This window comes from Halyomorpha halys, unplaced genomic scaffold (assembly GCF_000696795.3).
Source record: "Halyomorpha halys isolate HHAL.00 unplaced genomic scaffold, Hhal_1.1 Scaffold2666.1, whole genome shotgun sequence".
Taxonomy (NCBI): Eukaryota; Metazoa; Arthropoda; class Insecta; order Hemiptera; family Pentatomidae; genus Halyomorpha; species Halyomorpha halys.
In genome coordinates this window covers 23012-46447 of record NW_027111096.1, presented here as the reverse complement: position 1 = coordinate 46447, position 23436 = coordinate 23012, and the positions used below count along the sequence as shown (strand labels likewise).

Here is a 23436-nt window from a genome sequence, read left to right as displayed (position 1 = left end):
ATGTATAAAACAAAAAGAATATATCTCCATGTTATAAAAAAAAATTAAAGTAAGTGTTGAAAATAATAGTTAAGTGTCGATATATTTTATTATTATTAATACAACTACCAGTCTCGAACAATATAATACAAAAATATCTTTAATAATTATAAATATTCTTACGTGATGTTTTTGTAGGGTATCAGATGAATGCACAAGGTAAGCGGTAAATTTGATATGTGATGGGGACCCGTAAAAACTCGTTTTAGGACTCATTGTTTCTTTCCACATCCCTGCACAGGGAGGAGAAAATAATATTATTCATTTCCTTAAAAAGATAAATACATAGTCCTTCCTTATTCAATGAAAACAATGATCTATATTAAATGTTCTTATTTTTCATGCTGCCGACGTATTTCCAGCTTGTCCTGCAAGACAAACTTTCCTAAGAAAAAAGAAGCCGGGAAGCAAGTTACTTATACGACGGGAGGACATCAAGTTAGACCCCCCTCCGATGGCTCGATATTTCCAGGACCAAACATCATCCTTTGTTCCGCCACCGGATCCTGATAAATATTTATGGAATGTTTATTATCAAGCGTGTTCGATGTATCATAGCGTCCTTCTTCGCCAGAGAGTGCTTTTTGTTGGAGGGCTAAAATGTGTACCGAACACTTTTCAGACTTCATCGGGGGGATTATATTGTTCCATCTACTTTATCTATCACATTGCTTAAAAATATTAAATTAGTATTCAATACATGGCTTAAATTGAATTTACTGTTTGTTTATTTATAATATGGGGTTATAAGTCCATGTTCTTAAAATTTTATGCTAAGAAATGTTAAATGAATTTCCACAGAATTAAGTGAAACAAAAGGTATTCTAGAATTCACTCTACGTGAAAATGAAATTTGCATAACAAGAATACGAGGTAAGGTAGTAAGGCTAGTGGCTATTACATTACTGGGCATAGAGGACCGCTGCCTTGAAAAAAAGAAAGAAGTATAGCACATTGAACTTTGATTATTACTAAGACTTTCTGCTATGAAGGATATATATTCTGCTGAATTTATGTATCGTTAAAAATTAAAATTATATAATTGAATATAAATGGTACGCCGAACTAAAATAGATAGATGAAGTACGCCTTCAACTGAAGGCTAGGCACACATTCACTTTTGAATAGCTGGTGGGATGTAGTGGAGTGTGTATAATGAAAATAATACATGGTTAACCGAAAGGATTGTGTATTGAATAAGTTACAGGTTGTGTAGGGAGTGGCCGAAATATAACATTTATTGTTAGATAGTGTTAATTAATATAGAATGATTGACGTATGGAAAACTGTAAATGTGGATGATGATGATGGATGTTAATTATACTTATAGATGGACTTACTCCATTCTTCCTTCATTTCTTATCTCCCTCCTCCTTTCTTCCGGAAGGCACCTCAGAGTGTTCTTCTCACTCATTTGTGTACTAAAATAAGAGTGAAGAAAAACTACTGGTGGTGGCAAGAAAATGGCTCTCTCATGCCTTTGTTGCTTCTTCTCACCAAAGAGAGCGCTGGAGGAGGTAAGCTTTCGCTGTTAGCAACATGGTGCGCTAGCAGCGCCTGGATAACGGGAGACCCCTGCAATCCATCTTTTCTGTTTCCAAAATAATAGCTTTACTCTCTTTTTATTCGGAAATACTTCCACGGGCTTTATTTCCTTTTCATAGAACGGTTTTTTAAATAAAATCCTGTATAATCCGTCCTACCTCGTTCTGTAATTCTCTACCTAAGATACATCCATCCGTAAAACCCCTCCATTAACCGCATTTAAACATAAATTATTTCTTATACATCTATTAATATTCGTTAAATTTTTACTTATAAAATAGAATTAGGAGAAGATGGTTGGGAGTGCGGTCTGTGAACACATAATTATACAGATTTTTTAATAATGATATAGCGGTATATCTATTTGCTTAACCCTGTTACTTTAGTTATATACTTAACTACTTATATTTCCTATTTCTTTTATACTTATTTTTACTAACTAGATTTTCGTGTGTATTCTATTACTGTCATATAACCATCATCTTTTTATAATATTTAAACTATTCATGTCTTTCAACACTATTCATTTTCTTATTTTCTAATCATTCTGTATATTCTTTTATTCTTTGATTATTATCTTGTTTTTGCTTATAGCACTGATGAAGGCTTTAAATTCTAGCCAAAACGTTGGCACTTATAAATATGTTTTATACTTATTTGTGTTGTTCACTGACCGTACTCCCAACCGTCTACCCCACATTATATAAATCCACTGTCAACTATTAAAACATCATTAATAAAATACGAAGTATTATATATTATGTATGTTTTTTCTTTAATAGATTTTATTTATTAATATATTTAAATATCAATAAGTCAACTATTTTATTTTTTACGTTATGTTTTGAGTATTAAAAAATATCAAGCCTGAAACATGCAATTTTTTTTTTAAATCTTTATTTTTATTACTATTTTATTATATATATTTTTTCAGTGTTATCACTATTTTATTCTATTGATTGTTATTACATGATAATCAAAACTTTTTATGGTATAAGATTAACACTCATATTTTAATTATTCTTAGGGGACTAAACGTACCAATTTAAATTACTTTTCATTTCATTTCAACGATTAACAAATCTTAGGTTTGGCCAATTTAACAAAGTTGGTCGATATAATTATTTCTTTTTCTTCTTCTATAAGGATAATAGAAGGTAAGATAAGGATTCGGAAGGTTCAGGAATTTTGGGAGGAGGGAAGCACACTCTTTTAATTATTTTTGTTGATATGATCTCTGGTTGAGGACTTCCTCGTCGTAGTACACATCGACCAATACTCGTTATAACTGAATGTTCGAGAAAGGATCTCGTAAGAAGGCTCTAGTGAAGGGCAGGAATGGAAAATTCTCACAGATTCCTAGTTTTGGCAAATTTTATACTGTTTCCCTATGTAATTTCTTTTGTTAAGAATTTTATAATCCAATTTTCCATGTATCCAAATTTCCAATGAAGGAGAGGCCATGTTAGGAACAAGTGGGTTTGGAAGGTTGGGAAGTTTATCATGGAATGATTAGTATCTGGTTCTGGCCATATCGGCAAAAAATAGAACATTGAGGTCCTGCTGGATGACATGATTTGTGACAAAGTAGGGAGAATTAAGAATTATACGACATATTTTGGACTGTAAGGATTGGATTCGGAAGGAATTCGATGGTTTAGAAGGAACTCCGTATGTACAGATAGAACTTATTATAGTCTTCTAGATCAATCTTTTGCAATGGATTAAAAGTTTAGACCGTTTGTATAATGAATGTTGAATTAGTCGGAATCGTCGAGCAGTTTCTTGTCTCAATCAAGAGGATTCTATGTTAGTTGTTTGTCGAAAAAGTGTTAAAAGGGAAAAACGAAAGAGAATTAGGAAATAGATATTAGAATAGAATTCCCGATAGAGGTAGCACAAATGACAAAGGATTTGCTTAGGAGCCCTTCAATGATAAAGCATATATAAGTTACAGCTGTTACTTCGATGTCAGCTGACTGAGGAGATCAGCTGATCGCATGTATATAAAGAGATGTACCGAACTCAATAAAGTTAGTATGTTACAGCAGTTCACACGTGTTACATCTTATTCCTTTTTCTCTTTTTTTACATGTGGCTTTCGCCGATACTTAACTTATAAACCAACCGGTTTGGATTTGGATGTTTAATGATGGACAGAAGGGGCCATCCGTATCTCAAGTAGTTGAGGTAACTTAAGAACTGTGGGCGGCACCGGTTCGAATCTGGCCAAGGAGGGTAGGGGGTGGACCTTTTTAACATGGGGCCGCCACGAAATGAAAAACTTGACCCTGTTTATGGTTAGAATAGGTTGGTTACCTCTAAACTCCCCCCCCCCGGTATATCAGAAATATCTAGGAAAAGGGTAAAAAAGTATATATGGATAGATAAAGGTAGAGTGAGGAGATGAAGAGTATGGGTAGGCTTTTTGATTTCAAAGACTTACAAAAGAAAACCACCAATTACTGATCTTATAACATATTTAAAAATATGTTAATAACTAAGCATTGTAAGTAACTGGTACATGTCTATTTCTGAGTTATGTAAATAGAAAAATTATGATTAAATATAGCAAGTACTGTGTAGCCACCAATGACACTGGGCATCATTTCTATGTTATATTAAATGAATATGCACGGTTTAGTGTTTCGGGTACTTTATATTCCCTGGTCCTAATCCATTTATAATTTGCGTCGATTAAAAAAAAGTACTATTAAATATTAGGGCTAATATATAACCCCCGTGCCTATTTCTAAGTTTTATCAATAAAAATTTATGATTAAATCATTAATAATTTGGGCAATGATTAAGAAATTGTTAGGAAGCATTAAAAAACAATATAATAAAATACAAATAAATAAAGAGTATAATAAGAGAGAGGAAGAAGGAAAGAGTGATTAATACTGTTCCTATCAAAATATATGGTACAATAAAATAAAAATAATTATAAAAATCGTCCAATATATAATCGATATTGATAATTGACCAATTTTGTAATGATTTTCCATATTGTCCTAAGGAAAATAGAAGCCTGGATCTATTTTTACTTCTGTGCCAGAGATCAACCTTCGAGGAACTAGTTGGCTTTGGTACGAATACAAACAAGTACTCGAACTGTATTATCGCCTATAAATAGAATACATTGATCGTCGATTCAAGTAGGATAAACTTTCCCTTCAAATACACTGCCTACACGAACTAGAGTAATATTTGATTTTGCCTCAATGTCCTTTCAGATATTATCATAACTCAAATTATTATAACGACAATAATTTAGTGTATATTGAATCCTATGGACTCTAATCAAACTAGAAACAAAGAGTGTAAATCCAAATATTTAATTATATTTTTGTTTTAAATAGATTTATAGACTGCAACTGCTAATGATATATAATACACTTATATTAGTTATTATAGAGAGTGAGGTGGCACTATGGTAATATAATCCTCACACAAGACTGAAAAGACAGGAAACTGCACGCAGATTCCGACTATTACAGCACTTACTAGACAAACGGTCTAAACTTCCAACTCATTACAAAAGACTGATCTACATGACAATAATAGGGCCCATCTGGACATACGGAGTTGAGCTTTGGGGCTCCACTAAGCGTTCGAATTCCTCTCGTATCCAATCCTTACAATCCAAAATCCTCAATGCTCCTTATTTTGTTACTAATAAAACCATCCATTAAGACCTAAATGTTTCTTATGTAACCGATCTAACCCGACATCATTCATTCCATTATAAACTCCCTAACCATCTAAAACCCACTTGTTTCTAACCTTGCTTCCTCTTCCATTCCTGACAACCCTCCGAGGCGCCTGAAAATAAAATAGCCTCGTGAGCTTATATTGTAAAATGTTTTTAGAGTTCTTCTACAGTTTAGTTTCTCTACATCTTGCATCATATCATTATGATTTTATTTCAAATTTGCTATTTGTATTTTGTATACAGTTGTAAATGTCAATAAATAAATAGATAAAAAATATTTTAGGTTGAATGTTAGATTAAATTTCAAATTTCAAATATAGACTTTAGACAGAAAGAAAATGAGTGGGATATGAATGAGAATATGATAATATTAAAGGCTTAGAAAACACGAAGGTTTAAGTGAAACACGATCAAACCCTAATTTGCCAGATCAGTCTTGATGCAATCCTCCCACTTACGCTTCGGTCTGGACTTCAGATTCAGTTTACCCGTTGTTTGAGTGTTTATTTACATTTTAGGAATCCGTTCGTTACTAAGCCCATCACTATTCCACACCCACCTTCCTATCCGCCACAATATTATAATCTGAATTATATTTACCGGTTACAGGTACTTGAATACCCTTGATTCAACGTTGTATAGCCGTCTAAAGTCTCCAATCGACTCACTAGATTTTTTTTCGGACCGAATATATTAGATGATACTTTGTTTTCAAAAACCTTAAGATGCTGTTCTTTTATCATTATAAGAGACCACATTTCACATCCATAGAGAACAATAGAAAGGGTAATAGTTACTGGTACTGGTACTAGTATTTGGTGTGGGGAATAAGTCCGGCAAGTGGGCCTAGTGGTCTTTTTGCGACTCCTGGCGGCTACCAGGGTTTGGGAGAGCCGAAAAATGAATGTTAAACTGTCCCAGGTGGGAATTGAACCCACAACGTTCTGGACCGAGCACACTGGGGGACCTGTGCCCCAACCCGCAAGGCCATCACGTCCATAAGGATAATAGTTATATGAATTCTAACTCGACAGAACTAAGCAATTTCGAAATTTTGTTATCAGCATTTTTCGCCTTTAAACTCGCTTTTATTTCCTTTTCAATTATTTTTTTTCTAGTTACCGTTGAACCTAAATATTTAATATTTAAATAATATTTATTTGAACCTCTCCACCTTATCAAATGTATTTTTTCCTTTATCTATATTACCGAAATGGCTTCCGTTTCTACTGCTAACCATATATTTTGTTTTATCCATGTTTATGTCGAAATCTAATTCCTTACTAGATTGTATCAACGTGTTCGTATATAGATTTTTAAATTAAATTTTTTAAATTAACATTACATTTAGGCCTAATTTAAGACTTGACAAAAATAAAAGCTAATGGATGTAAATGTTGTTACCGAAATAAAGTCAGTCTAAAAATACTCAACAAAAAGTAATTGTTAACATTCATCTCCTTTATTCTACTACGTGTTCTTCTCTTAATAGCCTTGTAACAAAATTAAAACTACGCACTGTAATTTATTTTTATTTTTACGGAATTGATTACTTTTATTAATGCTTGTTTTTGCCTTATTTTCTTTTGTTAAAATTTAATTTCGATCAATTAAATTTACAACTTTATAATACAATAAAACATTTAATGTGATAATTAAATCAACGTTTGATTTAATTGCTATAATATATTTTTTTTGGATATGGACCAGCGTATGTTTGACAAGTTACTCAAAATAAAATATATATGATTTTTCTATTCTTTTTGTTAACTAGTTATCACCTAAGTTATAATTTGGACGATAGTAAGAGTTGAGAAATTAAAAATCGTAACTTTGGGTCAAACCTAACCTAACCGTGTAAACGTTGTCAAAAGTTGTATCTATCTGTTGTATCTCTGTATTTTTAATTTTTGCCTTTAATTTTAATTTTTTCTATACCGTAAATTTTTAATTTTTTGCATTGAATTGCAATCAATAATCAATAATGGAAGATTTGTTTTATTTAACCCTTAAATTAATTGTAGGGATAGAACGTTGTAGTGTCAATGGCAGGTGTGACTAGTTTGGTTTTGGGTTTGAGGAGGCGGCAAAGAAAATATTGTGGGGTGAAGGTGAATTTTTTTGCCTAGGGCGCCAAAAAACCTTAACGTAGCCCGCCTACGTTTCCTAAAACGCCTTCCAAAAGCCGGCCTGGAATTTTTGACTATAAGATTCACATTTAAATTTTCAAAAATATTTTTATGTTGCGTGAAGGTTTTGGATATTATTTATTACATGATTATTAATTAATTACTTTATGTATCAAAAGTTACAGCCTAAGTCGTTGTTACTTCGATGTCAGCTGTCTGAGATCAGGTGATCAAAATGTATGTATAGATGAGCTGGACTCAATAAATGTCACACCTCCACTAGATATGTAGTTCTTTATTTAATTTTTTATGTTTTATTTTTAGTTTATTTTTGTATTTTTTTAATTTTATTGCATTAGGAGTTCTTTCATCTTACTTCTAAGTTTAATTTATGTGTATAGCGTTTACTTTTGATGAGCTTGTGAGTTTTTTTTTTTTTACTGTGGTATTAGTATAGGATTTTTTTTTATTGTATAAGATATAATCATTTATTAAGATAAAAAATATATTTGCATACACATATCATAAAATTGGTTGCTGGATTGAGTATTATGATCTAATTTCTAGAACATTAATTAATGCTGAACTGGTGCAAAAAGCTGCGGAGTTTGAGGAGTCCATCTAGCGGAGTTGGGGGTGGTGTGGGCCGATATGTAGAAAGGATAATTGTGTTTTAGTGGATCCTATTAATCTGGCTTGGATGGTTAGGATTGGGTTTTAAGCAGGGGGTCTGTGCTTTTAAGTTCCTGGAATCTCTCAGGATCTTTTTGCGTCATTTTTGCTTCAATATTGTACCTTATTATATTCTAATATACTACGTACCTAAAGATGAATGCATTATAGTATGTGATAATAGTTTATATGAATGATTAGTCACAATATTGAGAAATGTTCTTCAAACGTTTTTATTCTTAGACGCCCATTTGACCTACCAAAATCGATTCTCAAAGGTAATAAAATCCGGCCAGTGAAGGAGTACGATACCTTGGAGTACATGTTGTTCGTTGGCTCACTTGGAATCATCGTGTCTGTTGCGGCCAACATATGGTACACAAATCGAATACATGGAGGACTGATATGATTTTTATAACGACAAAAAAACAAAACAACTACTCTCTATTGTTTTTTATACTGCAAAAATACACAGATGACTTCTTAACGTCTCACTGCATACACATGTCTTCTTCATTTTCTCCTCACTACGCACTCGTAGTTGCCAGCATTCTGGCCATCTACGCCAGCTTAATCTTTAGCAACGGCGGCAGACCACGTCGGCTCATCCTCCAAGAGGACAAGGCGGGCAGATATTCGTCTTTTCAAAACTACCTTCACCAGGACATAAAAACGTTTTTTTTTTGCTCTTGTTCAACCTTTATTTAATTTTGTAATAGTTTTAAGTTTGGTATGTTCTTTTTTTTTTTCACGGTTGGGATAGTAAAGGTTCCTTTTGAACCCCCACCCACCGTAACAATATCATATTAAACCTAACCCAAATCTACGCAAGTTTGGCAATGATGTATTCTATTGTCATTAGATAATCATTATTAAAACAAGTTTCAGCTATCCTCATTTATAAAACAATATAGCCGTTACTAATATACGGTTATGAATTCTAGGGAGCAGCATCCTTTACGAAACTAACAAAGTTAAAATTATTTCAAAACAAAGTCCTAAGAATTGCAATAGATTGCAAGTCCGATGAGCAGGAATCACTAGAACCCGACGGAACCTTGAAAATTTAACCCACAGCACACAAGCTGCTACTTTGAATAGTAAAATAATTAGATTTTAGAGTCGTAAGAATTACAATAATATCCGGTATTCTCAATCCAATACACTATTATAAGTCCAATAATGACATAAATAAATTTGAATTTTATTTGTTAATGAAAGTTCAATAAATAGAAGATCAAATATTTTAAAATTTATTTTAATATAATATATAATTTAAACGTATACTTAATCAAACGAAATTTAATAGGAAGGGTCTAACTTCTAACACTTCCAATAGGGATTTAGAAAGTATTTTTTATAAAAGACATTGCTTTTTTTTCCATAGTATTAGGGTTTGAAGCCATAAGGAAATGTTATTTAACATCAGTCTGAAATTGTTTTAATTAAGAAAATCTACGAAAAAACGAAATATACTTAGAGGCACAAAGTTCAAAAGTTAATAATGAAAATATTGCAGGGACACCAGCTGGAATTGGTTTAAAAGGTCAAAGGAGCATAAATCCCTTTCAAAATGTTTAATATTTAATCAATAATGATAGGAATTTATTTTTGGACATTAATCAATGCAAGGTAATAATTAATTTTTTGTTATTTATTTTGTGGTCTCTATAAATATACACAGAGTTAAATCGGCTTGGGGCGTATTAGAAACGATAATAATTAAAATAAAGTGATCTATTGATTAAGGACATTGAAAATTGCATAGTAATCCACTATTCATAAGGAGTACCTCTATTTTAACAAATAATACAGCTTTTTTTAAAGACAATTTAAAATATTTGGAAAAAAATGCAAGCATTAGGAAATTAATGGGCTCATGTTGAAGTTATCGTTATTTTTGTGATTATCCAGAAAAAAAATCTAAACACTAGAGAAGGCGAAAATTCGGAATGAAAAAAAATTATTTTGCTATTCCTATAAACATTCATATTTTAGTGTTTTTTGAGGTAATAACTGATGTAAACTTGTCTCCTGCCAAAAATACATGATACAGATAAAAAAAAAGTAATGCAATCAGGAAAGGAGATTTTTCTTTTTAAGATATTCTGAAAATTCTTTATCTTTACCCTCAGACGCCCACCACACCAACCACACTCACCACTCTCACCACACCCACCAGAATTGATCAAGGTTAGCAATGCTATATCCTATCCTAAATAGAAAATCCAAATTAAAATCAGAAACTTATTCTTATTTTTAAAACAATTCTCAGGCCACTGCTGATGTATGGCTTTGAAGTCTGGGGAGCGGCATCATTTACGAAAAGGAAAAATTACAATATTTTCAAAATAAAGTCGTATGAATTGCAGTGGGTGCTCCTTGGTTTGTGAGAAACAGCCAATTGCATTGGGAATTACAAATAGAGATAATAGAGGATACATATAACGAAAAAGGTTTATGATGTTCCACTCCCAGTAACGTACAGTTAAAGGAGCAGTCCCCCTACAACTTGGGAAACCCAACAACATCTCGAAGACTGAAGCACAGCCTGCTGTGATTATAAATTCTATATTTATCATTTCAGTTATTATCTCTCTAAAATTTTATTTTATCTTAATTTCTTTTGTTTTTCTCCCTTCATCTTTTTTTTAATTCACTTTCTTTTTTTTTATCTATTAGAAGTCAATTATTTATTTTGTTAAATAAATAAATGTCATTGTTTTTGTTATTAACTTTACGTTTATCTTCTATTAATTATTATTATTTTAATCTATTTATATTATCTTAATTATTTGCTTTGTTTATAACATTGTATATAGTTCATGTCGTCTTTTGTATGAGACTATACCCCCCTATAATGAATTGTTAAAAAAAAGTACCTCTTACATAATACTTTGTATTAATTCATTGTTTACTATTGTTAACAATAAAAACTATTTATTTTTTTGAATTTATGGATTTCAATTAATGGATTCCAAAATTAAAGGAACATTAGACGAATATTTTTAGAAAAATCCGCATTTAAGCCCTGTCAGACTATTTCAATGAGAATAAGACCTATTTGACATTTAATTGGACATACCGATTTTATTCAAAATCGTTTGAAAGGTTTTTATAAAAATTGGAAAATTGTAAAAAATTGATTTCATAAAGTGGAACTTCCAGTCGGCCGATTATATCGAAAGTTGATGTCAGATCCTACGCCTTAAAAATGTTTTTTAGTTTTTCTCGTGCTTTTCATTTTTGAGCTAAGCTGTTCACAAACAGGCAATTTTGATAGGTTGTTATTTGGACTCAGGGGACCTCAAAACTAGTATTTTCTTCGAAAACTTTAATTCGCAATTTCGCTCGATAGTAACACTTTCCCTTATTATATACTCCATGTATAAGTAAAAAAAGGACCTTCGACACCGTGGATGACAAAAACCGTGTATTCTATAGATAATACATTCTTCAGAGGGACCCCAGTTCAGAAATAGGCCCCTTTCTATGGTGAAATTTTCGGAACTCGTCCATTTCAAAAATACACTTTTTTTTTGTCATATGTGCCACTATTAAACCAAATCAAAGAAGATTTGAACGTTCGAATTAAATTAAATGGGGTTTATTAAATTAATCGTAAAAATAATTTTTTTAGTAGTTTTTAAAAACTTTTTTTGCTAACTGTAGCGACCATTTTGTTGCTAATAAAACGGTTCCTTAGCTTTGCAACGGGAAAAAATATATATTACCTCTTCTCTCTGTTCTATATAATTTAGAACAAAATGAAATGGAAATAACTCCAGTAAGACATTAATCGTGATGGAAATGAAGTAAGTTTTAATATGGTGGATTCACGGGATTTTGCTTTAATTCTTTTTTTTTTTTTGGTTTTGGCAACTTGTTATAAATACAATACATTAAAAAATACCAGTCATCAATTATCACTGTTTATGCCTTCTAATGCTAAGGACCTTTCATAATCCTGTTGTATTATTATATAAAGTGGGAATATATAGATAATTGGATCAGAGTTGAAGGATCCCAGAGATGGTTCGGAAAAATATCTTCCTTATATGTAGTAAAATTTATTTTATAACGCTTTTTCCCCCTTTTATTTGCTGTTTCATGACAGTGAGTTTCAAGCAAAAATATTTTTTTACGGTCAGATTCACCCTGCTAAATCCTTCAAAGCGATATCAAAATATGTTACAATATGTATTTCAATTTACAATGTTTTTTCTAAAAAATAATCTCTTGGAATTTGAGGATTAATTTTTAATGAAACTAGGTCAATAGACAAATTATGGGACTGTTCATTTATTTATACTATATGTAAAATAAAATATCACACGGTGAACACTAAAACTTTTTCTATATCTGAGTTAATAACAACATTAAATAATTAAAACAATAAATGAAATAGTTTAAGACAATCAATATATAATTTAATACTTAATTCCACACTTTGGAAAAAATGATTTATGGTATACTAAACCGCCACAACTTGACGGAATTGAAGGTAGGATAGAACAGTGCCTATAATAATAAGATGTTACACGGTAATCACATAAAACTTGTTTATGTAATAGAGAGATATAATTATGACAAAAAAGTTTAAATGTTTCATCGAAAACATTGCAACAATATCTACTTTAATTAACAGAATCCATAAGTGTTTTCGAAATATAAAAATATATTGGAAACGAATATATTAAAAAATATTAAAGTAGATTACAGTAGGAGTTTTTTTAAAATTATCAATCGAAACAAATCTAAACTAATTCAACATGGAGACTTACAGATCTGAGCTTTGGGCTCCACTAAACCTTCGAATTCCTCTGGTATCTAATCCTTACAATCCAACATCCTTAATGCTCCTTACTTTGTCACAAATAAAATCATGCATAAAAACCTAAATGTTCCTTCTCTAACCGATCTAGCCCGAAGCAGATATCAATCCTTCCCTTATAAACTCCCTAACCATCCAAACCCACTAGTTTCTAACCTTGCTTCCTCTTCCATTCCTGGCAATCCCCCGAGGTGCCTGAAAAGAAGATGGCCTCGTGACCTTATATTGTAAAAATATTTTTAGAATGCTACCAATGGGTAGTTTCATCTGCATGCTGTATTACACCATTATGATCTTACTTCAAAATTACTTATTGTATTTTATATACAGTTGTAAATGTTAATAAATAAAAAACAATTATCAATCAAGTATAATCGATTAAGGAGTATTCCGCCACACTTCAAAATAAAGTTATTATATAAGTATAGCAAATTATTAAGTAAGAGTAATGTTAAGTTAAACCTCACGAAGATAAGTTAAACTTATACTGAAAATATTGATTTTTAGCATATATTTGAAAATTACTTTGGAATAAATTGAATAGTTTTTAGATTAGAAAATTTTAATTATAAAAAAATCATTATTTATAAAAGGTTGATGTGTTAAATTTTGATAGAATAGTCCTGAATTCTTTTATCTTATTTGATAGAAACTGATGAAAAATAGCTGTTTGTTTTTGTAACAATTTGAATAAGGTCTACTCTTCCATTATGCCAACACTATCCGGGCTTCGGTAATAATATTAGAGAGTTCGACTAGCAATTCGATGAACGTCTAAACTTATACTGATTCACTTTATCAATTTCTATTTACTTGCTTCTACTATATTTAAACTATTCTTACGTCCCTGTCTTCCTAGCCCAATAGTCGGTAAGTTTTAGAAGAGAAAGAATTTTCACGATTAAAGGCATCGGTAAAACAAAATACCAGAAAATCTAGGATTATTTTTCAACTAAACTTTGCAACTACCAATCGGAAAGTTTTATTCTCTTTTCCTCCCAGCCTTTACACGCCGTTTACTCCCACTAGTGTGCCACACTCGGATATCTGATATTTGTAACGTCAGTGGAGCCATGTCCATCCCCTAAGGAGTAAATTAACGCTCTTCTACATTATTACCCATCGGTATCTTTTTATTCAATCTTTATTTATATGAAATGATGTATCATAATCGAAAAAAGTGAATTTCTAAAAGTCACATAAAAAATAATGAAGAGGTGTTGAAAAATGAAGGTTTTTATAACTAGTTTTATTATTTTATCGAAAACTATTTACCTTATATATTAATGCTTGTGAAATTCGTCGTTTTGGTCTTTATATTTTTTTCACTCTTCTGCAATGTTTCGGAATAATTTTCCCATTTTCAGGATTACATTAACTTTTTTTTAGTTTCGGTATCTTTATTATGAATTATATTTTGTCATATTTACGATTAGTCCTATTTTACGTGGAAACTAATTGTGTTTAAATCATTAACTAGATAGATGTATCCATATAGTCTTAACATGTTTATTCTGTTATAACTCCTACGTTTCGGCCATTCCCAAGAATATATTATATAATATATACAATATCACAGCTAACAATGTCATTGGAACTTTGCAGAGTATTCTGCCTTTGTCAAAATATATCTCAGTCAATTAACCGATTTTTATCCACTATTTCACTTTTTCTAATTTTATTCAATCTAGACTATCTATTACAATGTTATCAATTTGAATAACATTGTTAGCTGTAATATTTTAAATAAGATATCCTCGAGAATGGCCGAAACGTAGGGAATACAAGAGAATAAATATGTTCATACTATATGGATATTTTTTATTATAATCAGGAAAAGAACCAGTCACTTAAATAAGAAATTAAATTATACACAGATAGATGTAATTACAAGAAGACTAAAAAAAAAGTATTTATAATAAAAAAAAATTTTATCCTGATGATGAAGAAAGGACCTCAAACGTTAAAGAAAAAGAAAATAAATTAAAAAAGACGCAATTATTAAATTGCCGATCTATAGAATATTACTTATAGTATAAGTCTTTTATTAATTGGAAACAATGATTGTATAGAACTCTATAGAAACTAATTCATCAGTTAAGGATAATGCTTGGTGAGGAAAAATAAATTAACATTTCTTTTAATAATAAAACCACAAAAACATTATGAGGTGTATGATTACAATAAGAATAGTTTTTATTTATTAGATTTTATAATAAAACTGATTTCAGTCATTTATTTTATCATAGAAAATTTTACCTTAATTAAATAGAGGCTGGAGTTAAAAAAGATAAACTTTTGTTGATATAGTGTCAGTTACTTAACTCGGTTTCGTTTACAATGAAACTTCATCTTGAAAAATTATTGAGATAGCCTTGATGACAGGAGCGCTTTGTTTAAGCCATCGGTGCGTGCTGGCTGAGTTACTAATTAATCCTATTCTAGGCTCAGCCTTTGTTCTTCAATGTGTTATATTTTTTATAAATTAATCACTTATAATAAACAATATAAATTTTGTAATGTATCAAATAGTATCCTTATTTAGTCTCAACACTCTTTATTGTATTAATAGTCCGACGTTTTGGCCAAGTCGGCCATCCTCAAGGACAATCTATAAGAATCTTTTGCTGGCTATTCTGCCTAGGTCATCAATTTTAAGTCAAAAACACCCTATTCTTTTCAAACTTCAATTATTTTGATTGTGATAGTGATGATTAATTGAAAATTAAAAGTTTTAAATATTATTTTATTATTTTATTTTCTCCTACTTCTTATTTTGTTATCATTTAATTTGTACATTTGTAAATATGGTGTGAATGAGCTCTATCGTTCATACCACCATTGTCAAAAAATATGACAGAATGTAATATTACAAAATAAAAATATTAAAAAAATAATAAAGACTTTGTATATATTATTCGTGTATGAATGAATTATCCTACACTGTCTTTGGCACTTTCTATTGTTTTTTTATTCTGTCATATATTTACCTTTTTCTTATATTATATATTAAAAATATTGTAAAATCCGAAAGCAGTAATAACTAAAAAGGCCACAGATATATCAAGTTAATAAAGTGCTTGCTTTTTTGTTGGTAACACTTACAATGAAACATTCATTGGCCTTTCTACAAATTCCGGGGAAAATCCATTGTTTTGTTAGCGATCTTCCAACATATTTTTTTATTTTTAGAAAAAACACTTTCGCCTATTTCCATAATTATAGTCCTATATAGGTATAAGTAAATGTACCAATAAATTACAATTTTTTGAGACTGGTTTTTATATATTAAATAAATCAAATGGTATCGTTTTTAATCTCAACGCTCTTTATTATGAGGACGAGTAATAAGCACTGATGTAGATAGAGTTAGTACTTAAACAATTATTCGGCGTGCCATACCTGGTCAAAAGCCTGCGCAGTGTCACGAAATGCAGCCGAACATTACTGCTTTCACTTCAGGGCTGTAGAAATAGAAATACAGGCCTTGTTGAACAGTAGAATATTGAGAGCGAAATCTGAACTATTGGATAGGAAGATTAGACAATTCTAGTGTGGGTCGGATTCTTTTAAGAAGACTTTTCTCAAAGAGTTTTGAAAAGTTGGGAAGAAGGGTGATTGATCAATAAGATGTTATACCTTATATCTGAATGGAAAGTCATTTTACTATATTATGTGTGTTTTTCAGTAGTAAAGAAACGCCCTGATGATGTCTGAATGGGCGAAAATTCGGCAAGATTATTATTCTGTTTCTTTTTATGTATATGTATACATTAAAATACAGATAATAAATTTAAAACTAAAAAAAGGCATATATATTATATAATGTAACATTTTAAGAAGATAGTTGACCATATCAAGTAGATTGTAGGAAGATAATCCGGGGGTGGTTAGGGATGGTTACCCTGTGGTTAGAGGTGGCATCTTTGGTTGCCATCTTTGTTTCAATCTGACAGCCCTGACGAAGCCCTGTAAAGGGGGGCGAAACTTTGGTCAATAAGAAACGCTTACTATTTTGATACTTTTACTGACAGTTAGTCCGGTCTTTCGACAATAAAATGTAATAGATAAACATAATTGATAAAAACAGTCATAAATGCATATAAATAAGTAATAAATAAATATAAAAAAGTAGTGAATGTTAAAAATGTATAAAAAAAATATATATATATGCGTGGTATCCTTCCTCTGTATTAGGGTACTGGATACATAAGGACCGTTTCGTATTCATGTTTCATCTGCCACCTTGGTTTGATATTCTGTCACCTTTCTCCAGCCTTTCATCGCATTTTAGCCTCAGCATTATTCTTTACTATTATTTAAGAGTTGTTTTGAAGTTTTGTGAAAGTTATTTTACTATTTGTTGGAGAATGTTATTCTTACGATAAACTTAATCTAATAGTAGTTAATCGTAAATAGCATTAACCCAAATAGGGACAGCATTGTAGACAGCCTGATCGAACCTACAACCGCATTCCCAATAGTGGATTCCGTGTCAGGAGAGACCAGATAGTATGGCGTTCCTTCCGCACTACTGAACTATGTTAGATGCTCAATCTTTTTTCTATCTGAAAGCACATTTATTGATTATCTGTTAGGTGACGGGTGCAAATGTAATTTTTTTGTTAATTTCATTGGTGTTCTTAGTCAATGTAAATTGGATATTGGATACAGTTAATATTTAAAAAAGGAATGCTATACTTGTATAAATATATAGTATATACCTTACTAATTATATAATACACTCTATTATTAATGTGTATAAAATTTGCTAAATAACATAAAGATATAAAATAATAAGATATACACACATTACTATTTCCAAACTAATACTCTTATATTTCTAATTAACTCTTGGAACAATAATTTCATTTCTGGTGTGACAAAACTATTGTCCTTCAAAACTTTGAGCTCAGACCTGGTGAGAGGCTAGGATCCATTTATATGTCTTTCCAGGAACAGAAAATGAAAATACTATCGATCTCATCGATTTTTTGAACTTTTCTTATTGCCAACGAATTATGATCTCTTAGTATGTTTTCCGTAAGGAACAATATGAAAATCCTATTGATATTAACAACGCGCTCACGCGTATTGATCAATTATCCTTTTTTGTGAATTTTGAATTCCTTAAATATAGGAGATGCCAAAATTGAAAGGCTGTTGGTTCGAAGATAGTGTGGTCAAATTTATTTTATTTTTTCTAATTTCTAACTTATAGGAATCCTTTCGAAAATTTAATTATTAACGTTTATTGGTCGTAGATCATCTCTCACGCGACAACAGTACTTTGTTGCTGAGTTTGTTGATAACATCAGAATTAACAGAACGAAACTCGCTACAAATTTAAGTTCCTGGAATTTTTTTTTTTGGGACCCGTGGCGTATTATTTTTGGTGCTCGGGAGTGATACAATTTTTAAGTTTCTAGAAAATATGTAAGAATAATGTTTTCCCGCCTATATGACAATCAAAAGTGGCAGTTAATGCGACTCGTTGGTCCACTTATATTACTTTTATTATTGATGATTACGCCAGATCTTGTGCGATATTACATTCACGAATGTAAAGAGAATGCTGTCATGACTGTAAATATCAAACAGTTACACCATAGTAGTAGCTAACACTTTGGCTGCTATACTTGCTTTACTTGCAGTCTTGAACTATCATGCCAGAGCTAATGCAACAGTACGATCATGACTGAAACAATCATATAGTTACTGTTATAATGATTCTCTAGGAACGGGAATTTGTTGGTAAACAGGTATTTTCAAGGCGCTGAGTGGGTATTTTTTGTTGTTGAAAGAATCAACAGCACTACCTCATTAGTTTGGTATCCATAAGAGAGCAATTGACATCTCCAGTTATATATAACTCGCTTATCTAAATAAATACTTTTTTCAATCTCATATATGTGTAGCATAAATAGAAATAAATAATTTCTTACAAAAATGTTATTCTTACAATACTAAAATTTGTTTGCACATATACCAGAACTAGCTACAACCTATTCAGGATCACGTATAAAAAGCAAGCAATTGAAAAGGGTTATAACTCCTATCAATTTTAAAAATTTTCAATTCATTACTGAGTATTTTTCAATTACTATGCTTTCGAAAATATTTAATTTGACCTTAATATTGAAGAAATATGGATAATTTAAAAAATCGATACACGAGTGCTTTTATTTTGGATTTCTCCATACATACTCCAAATACATACACATACTCGAAAATATGATTCAAGAGATTTTGAAATCACAGACTCAGCTATTAATTTATTTCATTTTGTTGGCCTCCTAATATACATTGGTCTCTCTTTATGATTTTGGAAGTGCAGAAAATTAAGATGTTATCAACTATAAGATCAACTCTCATATTAGTTTATTTTGAATTTTGAATTTTTGTTTCGGTATAAATGTGTATTTAAAAATATAATAATTGATACTACTTACATATTTAATTAGTTACATTCTACATGACAATAATAAGGCCCATCTGGACATACGGAGTTGAGCTTTGGGGCTCCACTAAACCTTCGAATTCCTCTCGTATCCAATCTTTACAATCCAAAATCCTTCGTAAAATCCTCAATGCTCCTTATTTTGTTACTAATAACACCATCCATAAAGACCTAAATGTTCCTTATGTAACCGATCTAGCCCGATTCCGATATTATTCCTTCCATAATAAACTCCCTAACCACCCAAACCCACTAGTTTCTAACCTTGCTTCCTCTTCCATTCCTGGCAATCCTCTGAGACACCTGAAAAGAAGATGGCCTCGTGACCTTATATTGTAAACTGTTTTTAGAGTTCTACTACTGGGTAGTTTCTCTACATCCTGTATCATATCATTATGTCATTATGATCAAATTTACTGGTTGTATTTTTTTATACAGTTGTAAATATCAATAAATAGATTTAAAAAAAATTAGTTACATATATTTTCTTTTTTAATATTATTTCCTTGAATATGTTATTCTACTTAAATATTTTTTACGTTTTATTTTCCACTTCTTTCATCACGTTGTTTTTATTAATTTTCATTCTGTTTAATTAATTACTTGTATCATTCTGTTCATATTTTATCTTTTTATTTTTTTTTTTGTATTCATCGGTTCTTATCTTTCTCTTTGTTCTTAGTCCTGATGAATGCTTGAAACTTGGGCCAAAACGTTGGCAACATTAAGTAAGTTCTCTTAACTTATTTGTGTTATTTGCTGAACTAAATGGTCATCTAACTTCTCATCATCGTAATAATTGATTTTTTTCTCTTTCAGAATTTATTAGCCTTTATAATAATTACAAATAATTGAAAACTATCAATTAATTAAGGATTAAAGACTAATTAATATAATATATTCTTTGCTGAAGCTAGGCCGAATAGCATAGAATGAAGCTTAGTAAGATGAAAAATATTTTTTCTTAAATTCTGTAGTTATCATCTTCATAGAGGGATCACTTCAGGTATGGTAAGCTTTGAATCTGGGCCTCATTTGATAGGCTTTTAAAGATGAACTAATAAATAATGGATTTAAACTCTGTCTTGGAATATTGAATGATAATAATATAAAAACAATATATGGAAGACTTTTTATTGCGATGGCAGTTAACAGAGAAGATAAATAGAGAGCAAACAGAAGAACAGTGGTGAGTTGTGTGGACTTAGCGAGGCAATATGATCTCATCTGCTCAACCGGTGGAGCTCGTGTCTATTGGCAAATATTTGAAAAGTATAAAATCCTTTCAAGATATTTATTTCTCTTTATTGTTTTCTAAAAGAGCAAAAAGATCTATTAAAAAAATTTATCTCTGTCCAAATATATACCCGACCCTTCTCTTAATGGACACCTCTCTATAACGGTGCTCCCTCTTAAAGAATAATTTTATTATGGCCCCAGACCACTAAGTATAAATATATTTCATTTTAACTCCTCTACTTTTTATATGTGGAATTTAATCCCCCATCTGTCTAACGGACGGTCCACTTCTCCATAGCGGACACAAGTCATAAATATTCAAGTTTTTTGAATGACTAATTCAAGTTTTTTATAATTATTTATTTATTTTTTTATTTAAGAAAAATTCTACAATCTATTATAATTAAGGACATTAAGTATTAGTTTTAAAGCATTCATTCATACAACATACACAGAAAAACAACAAAATAAAATCCAAATGTAAACGATAACAATCGTACTCACAGAATTAAAAATAATAATTATAATAAAAAATACTATTATGATTGGTACAAATGCAAATATAAATCGATATATTAATTAACTACATACCGCTAAAATCCATGAAGGGTCAGGGATTTTACTTTGTAACAAAGTACAGTATACAAAGTACACTGGACCAATGGTTGGACTTATATGGTTAACTAATATTTAAAAAATAAAATGAAATAAAACTGATTAAATAATAAAAAATAAATTATGTACAAGATAAATATAAGTAACAATGATACAAATACACATTCTCATATGTATACAATATTTACATTCAATCTTGGAAACTCCGAACCAAGCTTTGCCATCCTCTTGTGGAAGGCAAAGGAAGACACCAAGAGATGCTAGCTGTGTCCCTGGTATTGAGGGGCAGTAGAGACTGATAGCGCATGAGCCCCATACATAAGCGAAGAAGCTGGCCATTGTAAGATATCCAACAGCAATTCACAAAAGGTCTCGGGACCATTGCCGTTTAAGCCTTTAGGGAGGATTGTAGGAATGGTTGTGGCTGGATAGGGATTGTAATTTACGATTAAGAATTAAATTTGAACTATTATTTAACTAGTATTGTTTTGCTCTCATCTCCACTGAATTACTTTAATTCCTGCCCTTCAGTGCTTGACAAACGCTGGCTATTGTTTGTATCTTTCAATGTTTTTTAAATGTACGATTGATTATTAGTTCCAATTATATTAAGGAAAGATGTCATTATAAAAATAAGTATATGAGAAAAAAACTCTATTCATGTCCAAATAGTAAGGAAGTATACAAAAAAAAAAAAAAAAAAAAAAAAAAAACAGAGTTCTAGGTAAAAACAATATTGATATTAATATTACACATTAATCCTAAAGATTTTAATTTTTCAGAGAAAAGACCTCATAGCAATGAATAATGAATAAAATCTAGCGACAATAAAAAGGAGGAGAATTTTCAAAAGTATTAGTATATAAAGGAAATACCTTTTTTAATTTACAGCTCATATACTGAGACTATTCCATCAATTGACCTCTTAAAATGGTTTCAAAAGCGAAATTTTATTATAAAGTTTCCAAAAACATCATCAAAGTTTTAAGTAGATTTTTAATCAGGATTTTGAATGAAACAAACACAGCTGTATTTTATTATGATCTTAATTTATCTTTAAACGCATTGGTTAAATGATTTAATCTTCTAAGCCAGACTTGTTTACATAATATTTTAAGATTTTCTGTATTACTAGAGTTATTTGCTATTTCTTAATGTTCGCTTGCTGGCAACACTCCCGAAATTTTGTTCCGTATAATTTAGTTCAACCTCGAATGAGATTCTTGTATAATATTTGTAAGCCTTTTTTTCTTTATTTCCTGAGTTGCATAAATACAAATATATGCTCAAAATGCTAAAATAATCATTCATTCATGCGAAGAACGAATATCCAGCTTATTAACTACAATATTTTTATCAAACTATTGTTCCTAACATGTATATTAAAGTTTTTCTCATCAAATCAATATTTGGTACTAGATATATTTTATTTATTGGAAGTGACAAGGAAAAATTGAATTTATTGATCATTTTGATTGTTGGCGGTTAGTGGCCGCCGTGCAATTGGAGCGGGAAGTCATTAAAAGCCCCATTTTCCCTTAATCGGGAGGGGGGGAGGTGTTATGCGGAATAGTTCGAGCCTCACAGGATTTGTATGAGTGAATTATTACTGGACTTTGTAGTGAATAGATTAGGTACACAACTTTATGGATTAGGCTCTATTCACGAATTTCAGGGCCTAATGCGGTAGTTAGACCCTTTTAGATCTTTCCATCCACGAGTCTTGTGTATATAAACGTTCACTGGGCCTCAAAAAATCCACGTATGAGTTATTTTTGCTAGTAATTGTGTTAATAGATCACCTAAGATACGCGTGTGTCGATTCCTGATCAGATTAAGATGGTCATTCCTTCATTCCGGTCGGTGTAAGTAACCTCCAGTAGGTTATACGAATCACTTGATATTAATTCATTATTAATTAAATGTAACTGATAGCAGTCACCCGTCCAAGTGCTAAAATATATTTGCATTTAAAATTTATTAAGTTTTAGGATTAAAAAAATGCATTCTAGAAGTATTCTAACCGAAACTATAACTTCTTAACTCCAAGTTTTCGGAACTATTAGCCGATTAGGCTTTTTAAATTACTGTTGTATTAAGTGTACCTTCAATTGAAGGCCAGATTCTACCTCACTTTAGAATGCTGGTCGAGTTAACATCAGTGGACTGTATTTGAACGTTAATTACA

At 30.8% G+C, this 23436-nt stretch overlaps 1 protein-coding gene across 1 annotated transcript in view; it reads right to left on the bottom strand.

Moving 5' to 3' along the window:
• The window catches only part of LOC106691671 (pyrokinin-1 receptor), a gene marked incomplete at its 3' end in the record, with an annotated part of 87409 nt that extends 65822 nt beyond the window's left edge, over window positions 1-21587 (bottom strand). Inside the window, exon 1 of the mRNA XM_067049187.1 lies at window positions 21437-21587. Within this exon, the coding sequence (XP_066905288.1) occupies window positions 21437-21587 (151 nt within the window). The remainder of the gene's footprint in view (window positions 1-21436) is intronic.
• Window positions 21588-23436: the final 1849 nt, after the last annotated feature.